This window comes from Saccostrea echinata, unplaced genomic scaffold, assembly GCF_033153115.1.
Source record: "Saccostrea echinata isolate AGI-Se365-2 ecotype Australia unplaced genomic scaffold, CSIRO_AGI_Sech_v1 ptg000025l, whole genome shotgun sequence".
Taxonomy (NCBI): Eukaryota; Metazoa; Mollusca; class Bivalvia; order Ostreida; family Ostreidae; genus Saccostrea; species Saccostrea echinata.
In genome coordinates, this window is record NW_026889774.1 from 17,513,596 (window position 1) to 17,534,881 (window position 21,286).

Sequence of the window (21,286 nt, forward strand, 5' to 3'; positions counted from 1 at the left end):
AAACATAACTTATTTGGGAAAACAAAGAGAGATAACTCTTTAAATTTGGTAAAATCAGCGTTTTTCACTACAGAAATCAACGGAAAACATTTTAAAAACATCTCTCTCTCTCTCTCTCTCCCCCCCCCCCCCCGTGAAACAAAAATTCCTTTTTATAGGTTTTATGAATTGTTATTTCACAAACCCCCCTTTTGAATAAGAGTCGTAAATAAGAGCACTTAAGTTTTTGGCCCTGGTTTTAAAATTATTAATCAATTAATAATAAACTCTTCTTTGCATTCAAATAGGTTTTAATGGCCAAACTGCCATTTATATTGAATTAAATGGGTGCAAAATGTAGGCGGGAATTTCGAGTTAGCGTGCGTGGTTCTTCTGTTCAATTCGCGGACAGAAAATTATCCGAATTTTTTATTGCCTTTGCACGTCTTAAAGATTTTTAAACTTATACGCTGTGATATAATTTTTCACATATAGCGTTATTAATTAATCCCACGAGAAAAAGTACGTCTACAGTAGCTGGAATGAGAGAGAGAGAGACTTAGAGAGAGAGATTATCAAGCCATCCAGAAAAATGGAAAATTATTTAAAGAGAATATAAACACATAAAAACGAAAGAAAATTATTGAAAATAAATATATCTATATTTTTTTTATATATTTCCAGTCAAAATAATGTTAGAAGTACGTAACATTTACCCAAGAGATGATGATAAAGGACGAATTAAAAAATAGTTCTTATTATACTGTGTCACGACGATTCACGAAGAAAATTCAACGTTAGCAAATTTTGCTTAACTGAACGTTAGATGCATCCCTTTTCCTTTGGATTAAATTTTTGGTGAAAAGTTTACGTTGGTTATTGTATATAATTCTAGTTATCTCTCTTGTGTCGTGCGGATAAGAACTGTTATTAGCATGACCGTCGTGCGAATAACGAAAATAATCGGCACGACCGTCGTGCCGATAGACATTTCCAAATATCACACATGCTCTCAGCACCAAAAATGGCAGCTAAAAACAATGCAAAGGAAAAAAATTCCAAACTGACAGCAGTACGGGAATCTTCCGGGCCCCACGTTGGGCGCCAGTAAAGTAACTACCAGAGGTGTACTTCTATAATATTTATTGACACAATATATACAAGCTACACAGGTTCTGGCCCAGGTCGACTCCTCGTCTGTAACTGCCGCTGGGTGCGACTGCTCTCTTCGACATCTCGGTGCAGAAAGAGGTCCGTGCGACTGTCCCGCCATCTGACGAAACATCATCAGTGGGTCGTACCACGGGACAGTCGCACAGATACTACAATACTTTGACTAAGTTGGAGTGAAAAGTCCACCACCTAGACCCAACGTGACAGTCTCAAATTGAATCAAGTAAATTTCTTACAGATATGTTGGAACTTTTTTATTGCCAATTGTGCTTCATGACATCAAAACATTGGGACCACAAGTTACAGTACCAGGACTGATAATCAAAACATGTTTCCACTAGTCTAGGTCTATTTTCAGCGGAATCTTATAACATCTCAGTTTGTATTCAAAAACGCATTAATGATAGAGATCTGGGCCTTCTAAATTTAAAACCTGTCATGACAAACTAACAATTTCCGGAATATTTTGATCAATTTTACCGAAAAATTATTTAATGCGGCGGGGTAAACTTGAATGCGGCGGGGCTTGAGAACCGATCTTTAATTTTTTATTTGGCCTAATGAATATAAGTACGTAAATTGTGAAATTAATGTCCCCTGGGTTGTGACTCTTATGTTGACAGTGACTCTTATGTTGACAGTACAAAGTTAATCTTTTTTAGAGCAGCTGGGAATAAGGAACATTTTAATCAAAACATATTTTCACTTTCTGATCAACTAACTGCCTGGCTCCATCACCGTAAAACTGCAGCAGACACAAGTCAAAATAACTTTTAAAATAAATTTGCATATGAAACAATTTCCTCGTGTTTTTCTTTATATATTATACAAAATAACACACACTTTTGAAACAGATTTGCTACACATTCCCTTAGTAATTCTGTTTTCAGTTTATGGTCTTGGCCAGAAGTCACAACACAATCAGCTATCTGGATGACTCAGGTGATTTAGTCTCAAAGTCAAATTCATTAAAAACCAAGCAAAAGATAGTTTTCATGAGCTGCATACAAACATACAGTACATTGGTTCTTTTTGTTTTAATTTACATTGCAATAATTCTATAACATTATTACTTAATTCAACTTTGTAACAAAGTCAGTCTACTTAAGGCTGTTTTCAGCATGTCACTATCCATTAACCCCCATTGTTCTAGATTGGCTGTGTAACAAGTCTGATGACTCTTATTTCTAGGAATGTCATCCTCCATGCAATGTAGAAATAAATACAATTCTGTCATTTGGTTGAAGTTCATAATCAAGTTCACCCTAGAAGAGAAAAAAAAATGAGTTGGAAAATTCAAGTAGTTATCTATTAAGATAATATCTGGATACAACGGAAGAGGGTAAATAAATCAGCATTAGCTAACATATATGTTCAACTATGTAGTTAATAATTTAAAGATTAGCAATTAGTTAACTGTAAAATAAAATAAGTGTTCCTGCAACCCAATTCATAGATAAATGTATGTCATTGAAGTTTTTTCCAATATCCTTTATCATACTTTCAGCACACACTGTGTACAAAATGGATGTCAACCAACTACATCTTATTAATGTTAATGTTTTCTTTTTAAAACTCTAATTAAGAGATTCTAAGGTTAAACAACACAAACTTACAGTAGCCCATAGATAAGATCAACCTTTACCCATAGATAAAACACAGAAGAACATGGTTCCAAGTAAGCAACCTTCACATTGAGCCACATATTAAAGTTGATTTAAATTGATTTTTTTTAAGTGAGAGTCTGTTGACATTAATATCTTACTAATAGTTCCCAGTCTGCATCATTGACCAATACCAAGATTCCAGGTCTTCTGAAAAGAAAACAATGATGTGTCAAACAAAACTCAAAACAGCATATAGACAGAAAGGTAAACCACTGGTAGAAAGTTCTACTCACACTGTGTCTCCCTGCATAAATAATTCTGGACGTTCTTTCAACAGGTTATCCCTGATGTATGTCAAAAGATTACGTATTTTCCCTGTGTTAAACAAAATAAAACAACTTGAAAATTAAAATATTGGAATGTAGTTTGCAGGATACCAAAGAATTGTCCGCAAACAATTTTTGTTCTAATTTAAATTTTATGATTTAAAAAAAAATATTGGAAAATATCAAGAAATATTAATACAAGAGGCCCATGGGCCACATTGCTCACCTGAGCACATTATCTAGAAAAGCACAAATCAGTTCAGTATTGAAAAGATAAGGGGAAGGGGGGGGGGGGGGCTTGAATTTTAAACTACCTGGTGATGCTTCCATGTCAATATAACAAATGGCTTTGTTGTACTTGAGATTTAAAAAAAAATTCCCATATACTGTAGATTCCTTATTTTACGTGAGTACTTAATATCGCGAAATGGCCCAAGGGCGTCAAATCGCGAGAACAATAATTCGCGAAGGGGTTATTTATCTAGTGATTTTACATACATTAAAGCACCATAAAAATAAAAGCGAGTAATTTAATTTCGTGAGCGGTGCTTCTCGCGTAATTACACAATAATTAATTCTTCGCGTATATTTAGGAATCTACAGTATTCCTTTGTAAAAATTTGATCCCCATTGTGGCTCCTCCCTATCCCAGGGGTCATGATTTGAACATACTTGAATCTACACTACCTGAGGATGCTTCCATATCAATATGACTAAACATGGCTTTTCTGTTTTTGAGAAGAATTTTTTTTCTATATGTTCTTATGTAAAACTTTCGATCCCCCATTGTGGCCCCACCCTACCACTGGGGGGCATCATTTGAACAAAATTGAATCTACACTACCTGAGGATGTTTCCATATCAAAATGACAAAACATGATTTTATGTTCTTGAGAAGAATTTTTTTTCTATATGTTCTTATGTAAAACTTTTGATCCCCCATTGTGGCCCCACCCTATCCCCAGGTGTCATCATTTTAACAAACTTGAATCTACATTACCCTGAGGATGCTTCCATATCAAAATGACTAATCATGGCTTTGCAGTTCTTCATCAGAAGAAATTCTCTTATATATTTCTATTTAACATTTTGATCCTCCATTGTGGCCCCAACCTATTCTTCCGGGTCATGATTTGAACAAAATAGAATCTACACTACCTGAGGATGCTTCCACGTAAGTGTGACCAATCAGGGCTTTGCTGTTCCTGAGAAGAAGAGTTTTTAACATTTTTCTTATATATTTCTATGTAAAACTTTGATCCTCCATTGTGGCCCCACCCTACCCTGGGGGTCATGATTTGAATAAACTTGAATCTACACTACCTGAGGATGCTTCCATATCAATATGACCAATCAGGGCTTTCCTGTTCTTGAGGAGAAGATTTTTCCTATATATTTCTATGTAAAACTTTGATCCTCCATTGTGGCCCCACCCTACCCCCAGAGGTCATGATTTGAACAAACCTGAATCTTCACTGCCTGAGGATGCTTCCATATAAATATGAATTTTCTGGAACCAGCAAGATAATCAATCCCAGGGGATTAATTATACTGCTCTCTCAACCTTTTCTTCTAAGTTTACAATAAAAACTTTTTCAGCAATGATAGAATGAAGTTATTATCTGAGTACCTGTTAGAATAAATAGTATTCTTGAATTTACATAAGGCAGAAAAAAGAAAGAAAAAAGACAAAAATAAAATAATTACAAAAAAGATATCTTTATCTATATCTTGTTTTTAGAATTCAATAAAATCATAAATAACTCATTGTGTATTTTACCAAAATAAAGTATGAACATTATTTAAATCCACATATCAGAGAATGTAAACATCATTCAGAATTGACCTTAACTTCAAAACAAATTTCATTTGCAGAAAGAGGTCTTAATTAATCTTAATGTGACAGATAAAGATAAATGCTTTGGATTTTCTTCAAGATGAAAGTTAATTAATCCCAAGAGACTCATTGCAGCCTTTCATAGTTTACAATAGGAACATTCTCAGCAGTTATCTCTCTTTGCCCATTCACTCTTATATAAAGTTAAGGAATCTACTCCACCACCCCAGCTCCAAACTGGATGACACAGAGAACCAAACTTAGCATCAAAATATGTCTCACTGCCTATTCAACCAACATACCAAATTTGAACTAAATTGGTCAACCTTAAAAAAAGTTATTAGAAGAAAACAGAAAATTTGTGGACAGAAGAATGACAGACAGACAGACAGACAGAGTGATTATTATAGGGCACCCGCAAATCCTTGCGGGGCCCTAATAATCAATTTCAACGATTTTTTTTTCAATAAAGACACACAATAACCACTTTCAGCCTTTTTTAATACAGAAAATGGTAGTTAAACTTCGGTATCTCGAACACTGACATCTCGAATACCACAGATATTTCGAAGTGATTTTGAAGTCCCAACCTCTTTATTCTTTAAGTATTTAACCCTGGATATCTCAAATGCTCAGATATCTCTAAGTTTTTTTCTCGGACCCATTGAGTTCGAGATAAGGAGGTTTGACTGTATTTTATTTTATGTGAATGTTTTTTTTTAAGGTCAATATTTTTCTTGCGAGTTAAAAGTTTAATACTTTCTTTCAAAAGAGGATGAATTTAAGTTATTATAATAAACATTTTTTCTTTTAATTGTACTTTAATGTTTGAACTTTTTAAAACATCTTTTAAATTCAATTTCATGATGTTAAACTTTTTTATGATAGTTCTTGAACTTCAGTTGATGGAAATATATTGCATACACTCATATATGATCCATTTGATGTTACCTATTGCATCTATATTTATCTTTTTATTTGCATTTTCTGTATGGGAAAATGCTATATATTGAATATAATGTTTCTGTATAAACTGAAGGTTAATTATGAATTAAACTTTCTGTATACCCTAGATGCATCATCTGTGCAAGTTTGGTCATGATATGGCTTATATAAATTCATAAGAATGAAACCTGCTCTAAAATCTTTAACCTGATTACTCATCCAGAAAATGTAAATCAGATCCAGCATCTGAAGCAAGTCTGGATAGTGTGCATCCCTAGCTGCATCATCCATACAAGTTTGGACAACAAGCTGCTTTGCTCCAAAAACTTTAACATGCTCTGAAAAAAATCAAACAAACTATTTTCATAAAAGCATTACATCCTAACACATCTAATTCATATTTGGATATTTTACTAGAAAAAGGCATTAATGGTAACCTAACAACAAAGCTTAATGATAAATAACATGACTTCAACTTTTCAATCGTCAACTTCCCTTACTTATGTAGCAATATACCCTTATCACCTGCATATGTGGTTTGTATGTCTCTCAGTTGATTTGATACACAAGAGCATTCTCTACGTATTAACAATTTCTAAAATGAGGGCAAGCTATCGACAAACAAGTTGACAAAACAAGGATATCAACAGTCTTGTTTGAATTCATAATTTCGCAAGTTTTTTCATTGATACAATGACCTTGTCAGCAGATACAAACGATCATTGAGTCAAATGCTGACTGACATAGTAGTTGTTAGGCAATACCTAAGGTTGCTTCTGTTTGTTTGTTTGTATTTTGTTTAACGTCCCTCTCAAGAATTTTTCACTCATATGGAGTCGCCACCACTTGCCGGTGGAGAGCTGCAAATTTTGTCTTATACACGACACTTACAGCCATTGAGCAGTGAGGGATCTTTTTCGTGCCAGCACCTACTGCAACACGGGACCTTGGTTTATACGGTCTCATCCGAAGGACCGGTCTCCACATCCAACAGTGGGATTGGAACCCGCGACGTAAGGATCAACTCCTTACTTTGCGACTCTGCTCTAACCACTGCACCATGCGGGCGACAAGGTTGCTTCTGTATATATATGACTAATAATGGCTCAGTTGTTTTTGAGAAGAAGATTTCAAAGATATTTCTTATGTAACGTGTATGATCAGGTTCTTACAAGGGATGCAGGTGTCATAACAGTATTTCACTTGAGGTTCACGTCAAATCATGGCTGACTCAAAATAATTCCTGAATCTTCCCTTCCGATTTGGGCATTTTAACACGAGACTGGAGCTGAATTTTTTTACGAGATGAAAAACAATATGTAAACTTCCTGTATTGACTAGATTCATTATAATTTAGGGTGTGCTGATTTTTCTATATACTGTGTATTTGAGTGGGGAGTGATTAGGTCCTGGACTTGATTTTCAAGCACATGCTCGACTTCGACCGAAACAAACTTGCCTGCTTTGCTAAATGGCTATGTATTTTTTGGTACTAAAATCTTTATAAAGAATTGTTCTACAAGATCTGAAAAGGAAACTTCTCAAAAGTTTGTTTTCAATTAATACCACCTACTCAAAGTTGCATTTTTGGTAAGCATATATAGCAAAATTTAATACTGTTGTGCAACCTATATAGGTTTTCCCTTTACTCTGAGTTAATGATTGGACAGCTATGTCTGAGGGTATATCACATAGTACTTAAATTTTTCTTTCATCTAGAGATGGGGACTGGGTAAGGTTCTACTTGCACCGTGTTTCTCCCCTAGGTTCCCACTGATAGATAAGAACCAGTTGTCTCAATCTTCTTCAGATTTACTACACCCAGAACTTAAGTACTTAACAAAGATTGCATTGAAGTCTATAGAGCAATTTTTTAAAAATAAAAATTCAAATAATATCAATAAATACTGTAGTGACAAAATGCACTAAAATACATTACAAATAAAATGAAAATTGAAAATGATTTTTTTTACCAGGTAAAATTTAAAATCGATTTTTTTTATTAATTAGAAACAGAGGGAGATAACTCTTAGCAAAATTCAAGGTCATAAATTAGGACAATCCCACCCTTACATGCTAATAGTAATAAATGGGAATTATGTCTAAATATACTGAGTATTCAACACCTACACATTTGCTATGTATTCAATTTCATTGAATCTTTTGTTATTAGGATGGCATACCTTAACTTCTTTATTGCTGATTCATCATCTTACTTCTTCAGCTACCTTCTGAATACCTGACTTTCCCAATGCTTGCTTTAAATACCCTTAGGCTAGTCCATTCCAAGGGTTGTCAGGTCATTCCACTATTAGAATTCTTCAATGCGTTTTACTCTAATGCCCCTTGACCATTACACCCATATAGTCATATGTAAACCTTAACCCACTGTTTTTGGCCCCACCCTATCCCTGGGGGGTCATGATTTGAACAAACTTGAATCTACACTACCTGAGGATACTTCTATATTAATATGTCTAATAATGGCTTAGCTGTTCTTGAAAAAGAGATTTTAAAAGATATTTCCTATATATTCCTATGGTAAACTTTGATCCCCCCCCCCTTGTTGTGGCCCTACCCTACCCTCAAGGGTCATGATTTGAACAAACTTGAATCTACACTACCTGGGGATACTTTTGTAATAATATGACTAATCATGGCTTTGCTGTTCTTCAGAAGATTTTTAAAGACATTTCTTATATATTCCTATGGTGAACTTTGACCCCCTGTTGTGGCCCTGCCCCACCCCCAGGAGTCATGGTTGGAACAAACTTGAATCTACACTACCTGAAGATACTTCTTTAATAATATGAATAATCATGGCCTTGCTGTTCTTAAGAAGAAGATTTTTAAAGATATTTCTTATATATTCCTATGTAAAACTTTGACCCGCTCTTGTGGCCCCGCACTACCCCCGGAGGTTATGATATGAAAAAATTTGAATCTAGAGTATGTAATGAAGCTTTCACATAAGTTTGATCTTTTCTTGCCCAGTGGTTCTTGAGAAGAAGATTTTTAAAAGATGCCACCAAATTTTCACCAATTACCAAAATATATCTCTCAATATCCAAAATTCATGGAAAAGTTATATTTCGCTAAAATTATGTTGTCAGTAATGTCAACTTTAATACATTTGATTCATTTATTTTATCGCATGACTTATTACTATAAAGGGAGTTAGAGAACAGAGATCTTTAACAGCTTCCCACTCTGAACTCATTAATTAATCTTCAACAGGATGCATGTCCACTCACTACTCCCAAGGGACAAGTGGATTTAAACTATCTGCTGTGTAATGTACTGTGAGTCTGTCATACAATAGAAAATGCATGTATATGTCATTCTGTTGAAAACAAAGATTTTTTTAATTTGTTACATAGTTTATATACTGAAAAAAGAACTGTGTAATCTTGATACTACTTTTTTTTAAGGTTATTGCATGACTCTTAGATTTGTATTATTTTAATAAAAGGTGACTTTTTGAGTTTTTATGAGTAGTTTTAAGCTGCAGTTCACATTTTTATACAGATGTACCAACTGGCAGTTCTAGATTCTATGTCTCAAACCTACACGGACTCAAAATGACTAGGTCAATAAAAATGAAAAAATAAAATGCAGAAAAATTATCCAATCATGATGAAAATACCAGGTGCACACCTTCATATGGTGAATAATGACTTTATAAATTTTCAGACAAATCCATGCAATAGTCTCCAAGAAAAAATCCAGACAAAATCATGTCTACAGATGGATGGACAGACAGATATGCTGATTCCAATATAATCCCCCCCCCCCCCAAACTTTGTCTGCAGGGGAGTATAACAACTTTACTTCATGAATTTTCCTGACAATAACTCATAGGTAGTCAAACAGGGCACTACAGTATACTCAATCTTAGCACAATTGGCCCTTTTGCTACATAAATAATCTTTACGTGAATCTTTTATACTGCTTTCCAGGCAAGAATCCGACTTTGAGCATGCTTTGCTTGTTTTCACCATGCATTCATTTTTATTTTGTTTCTATATATATAACATTCTTTTTTGTATTCTCATTCAATCAAATAACCTGTTCATTAAATTAAATTGGATTTCTTGAATTAACACTATTTAGCAAGTGGGAGTAACTCTCATTTGCTTCACTTATTACTATCGTGTACTCTGTTTGCCTCCTAGATACCCAGGAGCAAAGAAAAGGCAAATTTACTTATAATAATATTTAATACATTTACATTGATATTATTGCATTTAGTGCGTTTTGTTTGCTTAGTACTCAGGTGCAGAGGAGAAGATTTTCAAAGCATTAATGCATTTTTGCTAATTAATCAATAGAGCCCCACCCAAGCACAAGAACCCCTGACCCAGGGGCCATAACATTCACAATTTTGGAAGAGACACCCCTTCTCATCATAACTATCATTTAGATTGTTTGCTTAATACCAAGGTGCAGAGGAGAATATTTTCAAAGAATTAATTCATTTTCAGTACATAATAAATAAGCCTCCCCCTCCCCCCCCCCCCCAAACCCCTGACCCAGGGGCCATGAAATTCTTAATTTAGGAAGAAGCACTCTTCCTCATAGGAAAAGACTTTCAAGGAATTAATGCATTTCACTAAATAATCATTAGAGCCTCCCCCTTACACCACAACTCCTGACCCAGGGGCCATGAATTTCAAAATTTTGGAATGAGGTACTCTTCCTCATCATAATTATGTACTTAGTTCATTGGCTTAATACCCAGAAGCAGAGGAGAAGATTTTCAAAGAATTAATATATTTTCAATACTTAATCATTAGAGCCCTGCCCTTACACCAGAACCCTGACCCTGGGGCCATGAAATTCCAAATTTTGGAAGAGGCACTCTTTCTCATCATAACTATATACTTAGTTCATCAGCTTAATACCCAGGAGCAGAGGAGGAGATTTTCAAAGGATTAATGCATTTTTATTATATAATCATTAGAGCCCTGCCATAACACCAGAACCCCTGACCCAGGGGCCATGAATTTCACAATTTTAGAAAAGGCACCCTTCCTTATCATAACTATGCATTTTGTTTGTTTGCTTAATACACAGGAGCACAGGAGAAGATTTTTTAAGAAATTATGCATTTTCACTATATATCTACAGAGCCCCACCCTAGTGCCAGAACCTCTGACCCCTGAACCATGAATTTCACAATTTTGGTAGAGGGTTCAATGCTAATTACAATCATGCCTACAGTTTGATGGCTTGTTGTCCAGGAGTAAAGAAGAAGATTTTAAAAGATTGCATTAATTTTGATGGTTGCAGCCCACTTTCTCAGACCCCAGAGGGCAGAGACCATGATTTCACAATTTTTATTCCCCTTCACCCATAGATGCTATATGCCAAAATTGGTTGAATTTGGTTCAGTGGTTCCAGAGAAGAAGCTAAAATTTTTCAAAATTTATGACCAATTGACGACAATCGACGGACGACGGCATACGAGAACTGATAGCAAAAGGTAACCTGAGTGACTCACATGACCTAAAAATCTGGTAAAAATACCTTCCTTATTACAACTTTGTACCATGAAATTTACAATTTTGGAAGAGGCACCTTTGCTCATCATAAATATGCACCAAGTTTGTTAAATACCCAGGAGAACAGAATAATATTTTCAAAAAATATGTGAATTTTCACTATATAACCAATAGAGCCCAACCATAGCACCAGAGGCCCTAGATCCAGCAGCAGAAAAATTCACAATTTTAGAAGAGGTTACCTTGCTCATCATAACTATGCACTTAATATGTTTGCTAAAAACCCAGGGACAGAAAAGAAGATAATACTTCTTCATGACATATTCAACAGAGACCCACCTTAAGGTCAAGATCTAGTAAATGACTTTAGACTAACTTTTTGGTGCTAGATCCATTATGACGTCATAATCAATTTTAACTTTGTCTTTCCCGTACTTTACGGCTGTAGTAGAATTTTGTAGAAAATAAAGTACTTTCATGGAATTCAATTTGAAATCATGTGAAAAGTAATCCCGATACATATATTTAATTTGATATTATTTTAAAGAAGAGGCCAAGAACATACAAATTATCGTTTTCTGAGAGACTGTAGGCAATCTGGATGCATTTCTTTGTCTGATATGGAAAAAACTCCCGTATTCATGACTGGTTTTCTGAATTTTCCATTGAAAATGACAGTTTAAAATATGATTTTTCGTCTTGTTTATCTACAAAATATGCCCCGAAACACCCTATTTGACCAAGCTAAAGTTATAAAGCACCATTAAAGGAATTTATTTCTCAAATTTGAGAAATCTGTAGGCACCTTTCATTTACTAAATCTTGACCTTAACAACAAAACTCCTGATCCAGGAGCTAAGAATTTAATAATTTTGGAAGAGGCATCCTTGCTCATCATATCTTTGCAATTAGTTTGTCTGCTACATACCCAGGGGAGTCCTGCCCTAAACCAGAACTCCTATCCCAAGGGCCATGAAATTCACAATTTTGGAAGAGGCACACTTGAACATCATAGCTATGCACTTACTTTGTTTCTGGTGCAGATGCACCCACGTGCAAAGAAGAAAATTTTCAAAGAAATAATTTATTTTCACCAATTAATCATACAGCTCCATCAACACCAGAACCCCTGACCGTGGCGCCTCAGTTTTCAAAATTTTGGAAGAGGCATTGATCAAGCACCCTTGATTTGAACATATTTTATTATAAATGATTTGGCAGCAGACACTACTTAAAAAAGCCTACTTCACTTATTGAAATTAATTTCATTTGAACAAGAAAGAGAAGCACTCTTGTTCTGCGTAACCATGCACTTTTTTATCAGCTAAATACCCAGCAGCAGAGAGAAATTGTTCAAAAAGTAATAAATTTTCACTATATAATCAAGACATGTACAGCCCCATCCTAACACTAGAGCCCCTAACCCAGGGACCATGAAATACCAAATTCTGAAAGAGGCACCCCTGCACTTTGTTATGTTTTGTTTGATATGCAGGAACAGAGATTAAAGATTTTCAAAGAAATAATGCACCTTTACTAATTGATCAAAAGAACCCCCAATACACATACCAGAACCCGTGACCCTTGGCCACAATTTTCACAATTTTGGAAGAGGCACCCTTGCTCATCATAACCATGCACCTAGTTTATCTGCTTAATACTGTGGTTTCATCATTATTCATGGAACACCAATTTTCATGGATTTTATTGTTGAGTTGATCCATGAAATCAAATGTTCACCGAAGTTTGGTGCCTCCATTTTGATTTATGAAAAAACCTTTAAAAAGCACATTCCGACTTTCGTTAATATATATTAAATACCCCCTCCCTTTTCCCATCAGACTGACTTTATAAACATATTTTATCATTTTAAGAATATCAAAATAAGAGGAAGAAATACTTTTACATAATTATCTGGACTTCTTGAGTAAATATGTTATAATATTCTGCACGGAGATAAACAAACAACACATAGATCTGTCAATGCAGTACATATACCAGTCAGTGGTATTAACCCCTGAAGGATGATAATCAGGCGTAAATGTGTTAACTTTGTTTTCTCAAACAATATAAGGATCTTATCCCCATTATCACCTGCACAATGAAAACAACAAATTATCATTAATTAAAAATTCTGATAGAAATAATTAATTACTCTCTGTTCAAAACAGGCTAAATTCATAAAATTATTAACACAATTTAGTGCTTATTTGACTTTATCTGTTTGTTTAGAAACATTTTTTTTGTTAAACATGAGATAACGGGAAAGTATGTTGCAGAAGTCCTTCCATTTCAAAGCCCATCACGGCTTAATTATTTGTCGCCCATTTTGCATGTTTAAGTGTGAAGTTAAGTCATATCCAGCGAGCATGGATGTGTTTGTTCGGAGATCTACAAACAAGGGGACTGGATGTTTCTGTCAAGTCCAGAAACATGCTATGCATGTGAAAATAAGTATCTAACACCATTTTGTAAATTGAAATACTTAATTGTTGTTACTTTTAATATCCTGTTGCCACACTTAATTATCGTTCGTATACACATGTGTGCGCTTAAAAGATAAAATTCAAATTGTCTCAATATTTTGAGATACTTGGACATCTTTTCCCCGAAACGTTGATTTAAAAAAAGTCTATTTTTCAATATCCAATATTTAATTGGCCCATGCTCATAGTGTTACAGCGGAGAAGGTATTTGGAATGCCTTACCCCTCATTGTTCCACCGTACAGCGTTGTAAACGCTTGAAGGTTCCGACTTTTGATAAACCAATTGAGTTAAATATAAATAATAAATTGAAGAGTTTTCACCTATTAGTATTTTTTTTTTAAAAATGTTTACGTACTCTTAACATTGTAAATGGCATGATGGTTCCCGCTAAAGAATACGGCGAAAGAAAATATGAAAAGACGACAGACAATTTTTTTTTTCTGTTAGGACCATTATCCACGAATTTACGTTACCTCGAAACTGTGATTTTTACTAAATCCACAAAAATTGATGCCCACAAATATTAATGAAACCAGTGTACAGGGAGAGAAAGAAGAATAAATTTTAAGAATTAATGCATTTTCACTGTATTAATTAATTAGAGCCCCAACCTAACTCAAGAAGCCCTTGTGATCAGGCAATGAATTTCATAGTAGAGGGCTCAATGCTAATTGCAATTATGCCAACAATTTGACTGCTTGATGTTCAGGTGTAAAGATGAAGAATTTGAATAAAAATTAAAGATAGCACCAATTTTTCTGGTTTAACCTTCATCCCTGAGGTCCTGGGGGGGGGGGGGGGGGGGACAGTGAAATTCATCCTTTATCTACATTTTCTCTGAACAAGGGCTTTAATTCTGTTTAGTAGAACAGTATACTGCATACTGGTCAGAACTCAAATTATATTTTGAATCTTTTTACTACTTAAAAGTATTGATAAAGAAACTTTCAAATAGTCACGACTTTGAAAAATGTTGAAAATCAATCTAAAATCATAAGTTGCATAGCTTTAAATGTTCAAAAATACATCCACTAAGTTGAAAAACACAAGATGAATAGCTTTAGAGATAATTTTTTAAAAGTCTACAGAAAGAGAGCTAGACAGATTTGGAGTGCTAGACAGAGAGGATTACATTGTATCCTGCCAACTTCATTCATATCTACATTATGTACTCCCAAAGACACACCATAAACTTTGATCAGAAAAGCTTGTTGGAGTATTTTGCTCTGGTATACTAATATTACTGTTACCAAAGTGAATTATAGAAGAAAATATACTTCAACCTTCCTGGGGAATACTTTTCTTACATTTTCTTTCAGAGGCTGGCAGTTCTATATCATGCTTTTTCACCTTGTCGAACAACAAATCTGCTCCACCACTGAAATGGAACTGGTCAAATTATATGGGGGAAAATGAATACATGTACATAGTGCAAGGTATGGTTTGTAAAACTTAATAGATCTAGAACAGATTCATATGGCTACATCATGACTGGAAACTATTTCAACATAAAATAATTCTAAGTCCATGATAAACACCACTAGAAGTCAAAAAGGTTAAAAGGGTGTTTCTAGACTGAGATCCACACGTAAATTGAAACTGCATTGGAAAATAACACATCACAATTTTTTCACATGAACTAGTTGCAAAGGAAAATTAGAAACGGCATTCAAGGGGATAAATTCTTATTTTGAAATGGAGTATTAAATTAGGTAATTATGTTCCCCAAATGAAGTTTGGGAACATATTGTTTTTACTCCATTTCTTATTCTTATTAAGGTCTTCTGTCTTAACGAAAGACCTTCTTATTATTCTGTTGTTTCTTTTCCACTTTTTAAGGTCTTCTAATCTATTTCCAACGGAAGACCTTATTGTTTTCGTTCGGTTTCTTTTTCCCTATTATTTTATTATTTTGTTGTTTCTTTTCAACTTTTTTAGGTCTTTCCACCTTTCTGTGGAAAGAGTTCTTGAAATGCTTATGTCTATTATTATTAGGTCATTCCATCTTTCTGTGGAAAGACCTATTGAAATTGTTCTGTTTATTATTAAGTCTTTCCACCTTTCTGTGGAAAGACCTCTTGAAATGCTTACGTTTTTTTTTTCGCTAAGACTTCTGACACCGAAAGACTTATCAACAATTTATATTCCATTATACTCGACATCTAAAGTTATTTTGAAAAAATGACCCAACGCATATGACATATGACCCCTTTCGCAGTTCTTCCCCCTTTTGCTAGAAACCTTGTTATCCTTACTCCTCCGAAATTGTAAACCACAGAGATATGAAACCTTCACCAATGTCTTCTACTACTTCAGATGATTCTTCAATCTATTAATTGCAAAAGGATTCTTTGAAGCCTTTTATGAGTTATTGCCCCTGAAAGTTTTTGATGTTTACAAATTATTAACAGTTTTTAAAAAGATAAGTCGTAGAGACATGGAACTAACAGCATTAAATTTTTTGACCTTAGACCTTGAAGTTTACATCAAGGTCAAAGGTCAAGGTCATTCTAAATATGAGAAATTTAGCTCTTTTTGTAGCTCTTTTGTCTTTCAACATATACATTATATCTTTGCATCATTAATATGTCCTCTTAAAGCTATTTCAAAGATTTCATTCTTGTCCCCTAAGCTTGACCCCTTTAAGAGTTATTGCCCCTTTCACTAAAAACCTTGTTATTGCTACTCCTCTGAAACCGTAGACACAAAACCTTCACTAATGTCTTCAGGGTCTTTAGATACAACTTCAATCTATTCAGTGCCAAAGGATCTGATGACCCCTTATACATGTATGAGTTATTGCCCTTGTATGCCTTTGCGCTTACTCTTAAATCCTATAACTTTGAAACTAAAAGTTGTAGAAACATGAGACCAATTGCAATGTGATCCTTGACCTTGAATATTTGTTCAAGGTTGAAGGTCAGGGTCACTTTATTTTCATTAAAATCTTTATTTTTTTCCATCTTTTAAGCATTTCTAGTCTCTTTTCATGAAATTTAGGTTTAAAAAGATAAATATGAAAAAAAGAGTTCAAATTAAAAAGATCTTCGCACATCTCCAAAAAAAGATGGGGGGTTTTGTGATTTAGGGGCCAATTTTTCTCCTTTTCCCTTTCTCTTCCTCTGAATTTCTCTCTCTTTCCTTTCCTCTAGTTTGCTTCCATGTTTATGCATCGCTTGCTATGCATGCATTGTTTACATAGTAACCATGGAAGTACAATGCTTCACATGTGTTTTACTGTATATATTGTATTTCTATTTTTGTGCATTATGCATTCAAAGGTTTAATTTGAGGTGTTAAATGTTCTGATTAAGTTAAACCAATTAGAAAAGTGCCGATGAAATAAATCGGACTTGAGACTAATTGTTATGTAGGTCTTCATATGGTGAAAACATGGATTGGACTCAAAGCGGCCGGACTGCCAATCCTAAGGTTGTTGTAAGTTCGGAAAGAAGATTCTTGATTGAAACAAGCTTCCATGTGGGTTATATTAAATGCAAATATAATAAAATGTTCTACAGCATTTTAAGAAGAAAACAAGATAATAAAAGCATGAAATATTTGGTTTCCTACATTGGTATTGGTTCCCCCCCCCCTTTTTTTTTTCTTTTTTTTTTTTATATTTTTTTAACTTTAAAACATTTTTCTCATCCTGATATTAGCTAAAAATTATAACAAAATACATCTTCTTAAGCTTGTCCTGGCCCTTTGGTCACGAAACAATGGGACATAGATCAGGATTAAAAAAAGAACTTTGATTTTGCTTAAGCACAAATAAATTGAAAGCTGGGTAAAAATATCTCAATATTCTTCTCATGACCCTTGGATCAATGTCAATGGTCAAGGTCAAAGTTCATATCATAAATGGATATTTGAGGATTTCGAATGACCTCGACCTTTGACCTTGACCCAATCTCAAGGTCAAAGGTCAAGTTACTTATGTGCAGGTGGTCCCATGTTTTTGCGACTCACTGTTTAGAAGTTATGCTTTGATTTGCGAAAGGTCAAAAACTCAAGGGGCAATAACTGTCAGAAGGGGTCGATAAATCTTTTAGATTGGAGAAAACCTTAAGTAATGGGAGACAGTGGTGAAGGTTGTGTGTCTCTATGGTTTACGGTTTTGGAGGAGTAGCGATAACAAGGTTTATAGTGAAAGGGGCAATAACTTTTAAAGGGGTCAAGCCTAGGGGACAAGAATGAAATCTTTAAAATAGTTTTAAAGGAACATATTAAAGGTGCAGCTAGGGTTGGATACCGGTACACGGTACCAATACCGTACCGAATAGTTACTTCAAAAATACCGGTAAAATACCGTTTCATTGAATACCGGTACTAATAACGGTACTTCTTCATCTTTAAAACATTTTAATACATTCAATTTGATTTTTAGAAAAAAAAAAACGATTCCTAACTTGCTAAAATCGAATTCTCCGCTCATTGAAAGGGTAGGCTAATTACATGTAATGAAATGGATTCTTCGAACGATACTTACTTTCGACTGCCAATATTCGAGGTAAATCAATACGTATGTTTTTTTTTTAAAAATCACAATACATTCACATGAATCTTATTTTAATTTTACGAATAAAAACTGATAATAAATGTAAATTAAAAAGGCAAAATGTCGCAAAAAATGTGATCTATCCATTATCTAATGTTTCGTTATTTTGTGCGACCAAACAAAAGGGGTCCTGGCAACCGGGTGAAGCAGTCAGCCAATTTGTGCAAATTATTTGTTTGGGATTCAATTGATTTGTTTTGTTGATCATTATTAAAAGGTTGAAATGAAATGTTTGTAATTTGAATATTAGGAATATCTATTGTTATCTCTTAAAAGCATGGAACATAGTTTATAAGCTCATTTTAGATATATCATTGAAAGGTTAGTGAATGGTGAAAGCACATTTGTTATAAAATGAACCCTCATTCTCATTCATCAATGCATAGTACTGTATCGTTAAAAATACCGTATCGTTTCAAAAATACCGGTATGGTATCGTACCATTTCATCCTTAACGGTATCCAACCCTAGGTGCAGCAATATGTAGTATATGTTGAAAGACAAAAGAGATATAAAAAGAGTTAAATTTCTGATGGTTCAAATGACCTTGACCTTTGACCTTAATTTCAAGGTATAAGGTCAAAGAATATAATGCAGTTGGTCCCAAGTCTTTACAACTTGTGACTTAGAAAATTTTTAATTATTCATAAATATCAAAAACTTTCAGGGGCAATAATTTATGAAAGGGCTCAACAAATCATTTCGCAATCATTTTGCAGGGCCCAACAGGAGGGTCAAAGTTTACTATATAATAGGAATATATAGGAGATATCTTTAAAAATCTTCTTCTCAAGAACAGCAAAGCCATTATTAGACATATTAATACAGAAGTATCCTCAGATAGTGTAGATTCAAGTTTGTTCCAATCATGACCCCTGAAGGTAGGGCAGGGCCACAACAGGGGGGAGGGTTAAAAGTTTACCGTAGGAATATATAGGAAATATCTTTAAAAAATCTCCTTTTCAAGAACAGCTAAGCCATTATTAGACATATTAATACAGAAGTACATGTATCCTCAGGTAGTGTAGATTCAAGTTCAAATCATGACCCCTGGGGGTAGGGCGGAGACACAACAGTGGGTCAAGGTTTACATATGACTATATAGGTGTTATGGTTAAGGGATATTAAAGTAAAACACGTTGAAGACTTCAGATAGTGGAATGACCTGACAACCATTGGAATGGACTAGCCCAAGGGTATTTAAGGCAAAGCTTTGCGAAAGTCAAGCATTCAGAAGGTAGCTGAAGAAGTTGGATGATAAATCAGCAATAAAGAAGTTAAGGTATTCCATCCTAATAGCAAAAGATTCAATGAAATTGAATACATAACAGATGTGTAGGTGTTGAATACTCAATATATTTAGACATAATTCCCATTTATTACTATTAGCATGCAAGGGTGGGATGTCCTAATTTATGACCTTGAATTTTGGTAAGAGTTATCTCCCTCTGCTTTTAATTAATAAAAAAAGTCAATTTTAAAAATCTTAACTGGTAAAAAAAAAAAAATCATTTTCACTTGTCATTCTATTTCTAATGTGTATTATTTAGTGCATTTTTAGGTCACCTGAGTAAACTCAGGTGACCTATTGCTATCTGTTTTTGTGCGTCGTCGTGCGATGTTTGTTAACATTTGAACAATTTTAGCTTCTTCTCTGAAACAGCTCAACCAATTTCAACCAATTTTGGCATATAGCACCTATGGGTAAAAGGGGAAAAAACTGTGAATTTCATGGTCCTTGCCCCCTGGGGCCTGAGGGGTGGGGCCAAAACCACTAAAATTAATGCAATCTTTAAAAATCTTCTTTAATAATGGACATCAAGCAGTCAAACTGTTGGCATGATTGTAATTAGCATTGAGCCCTCTACCAAAATTTGAAATTCATGCCCCCAGTGTCAGGGGTCCTGGTGCTAGGGTGGGACTCTGTTGAATATATAGTGAAAATACATTATTTCTTAAAAATGCATTTATCCACTTAGAGAATGTATTAGAATATGAATATCAAATGTAGATTTCGCAAATTCTAGGTATTTGTATCGTAGATTTCTGGTTTGTTTTGATTCAAGATGGCAGTGCTACACATGAAGTAAATGTACTTAAACATAATCTCTTTGTTTAACATTATGTATCACAAGACTTTTGTAACAACAAAAAAATGTGTGTCAGAGTCTTTTCTCAAAATATAAAGATATGAAATGTGTCAATATCTGGGAACAGTTACTTACAGTAGTCTCTGCATGAGCATGATGATAATAACAAATGAAATCCAAATGAACTGTCTTAGATAATATTATTTGAAATATAAGATAAAGATCTTTGTTGTAAAAAAAAAAAGGGGGCGGGGTCAAATTTCTTTAATGAATCAAGCAAAATTTACAGCCTTTATCCAGCATAATAAAACATAATAAATTTATATTTAAATAAGTTGTGCATAAATTTCTGATCATATAATCCCCAAGCTCTCCACATGTTCCATACCGGGGGGGGGGGGGGGGGGGGGGGGGGGGGTGTTATGAGACACATCATTTATTTCAGAGTGTAATGTTTCAATAATTTAAAGATAGTGTGTGCATGTGTGTTTGTCAATATTAATGCCAGATAATTTCATGAACAACCATATCCTTTTTTCAACAGAATACTTGTCTCCTGTGGTCATTTATATTCCAAGCTGTGATGAAAAAAATGCATTAAAACTATAACTTTATCAGTAAGTATATAATCTAATCTGATTTTTGTAAAAAATGAGTAAATGTATAAGAATATAACAAGGCACTGCTCATCAAACTCCAATGCAAACTATAGGGATTTCATCTACTAAAAATGCTTAAAAACATTTCAGCATAAAATTTAACTAAGTAAGTGAAGA

The 21,286-nt window shown here is 34.2% G+C and overlaps 1 protein-coding gene across 3 annotated transcripts in view; it reads right to left on the reverse strand.

Annotated features, from left to right (window-relative positions):
- Positions 1-1,391: 1,391 nt before the first annotated feature.
- Positions 1,392-21,286, reverse strand: part of LOC133192667 (ubiquitin-related modifier 1-like) — a 29,515-nt gene continuing 9,620 nt past the window's right edge. Inside the window, exons 2-5 of one of the 3 annotated variants that reach the window (XM_061328659.1) lie at positions 15,167-15,237; positions 3,053-3,134; positions 2,918-2,963; positions 1,392-2,417 (exon numbers count right to left, since the gene is read on the reverse strand). In XM_061328659.1, the coding sequence (XP_061184643.1) occupies positions 2,349-2,417; positions 2,918-2,963; positions 3,053-3,134; positions 15,167-15,237 (268 nt within the window). In that variant the 3' untranslated portion in view covers positions 1,392-2,348. Of the gene's footprint in view, positions 2,418-2,917; positions 2,967-3,052; positions 3,135-15,166; positions 15,238-21,286 lie in introns of all 3 variants that reach the window. The other 2 variants (XM_061328658.1, XM_061328660.1) reach the window with 2 other exon arrangements.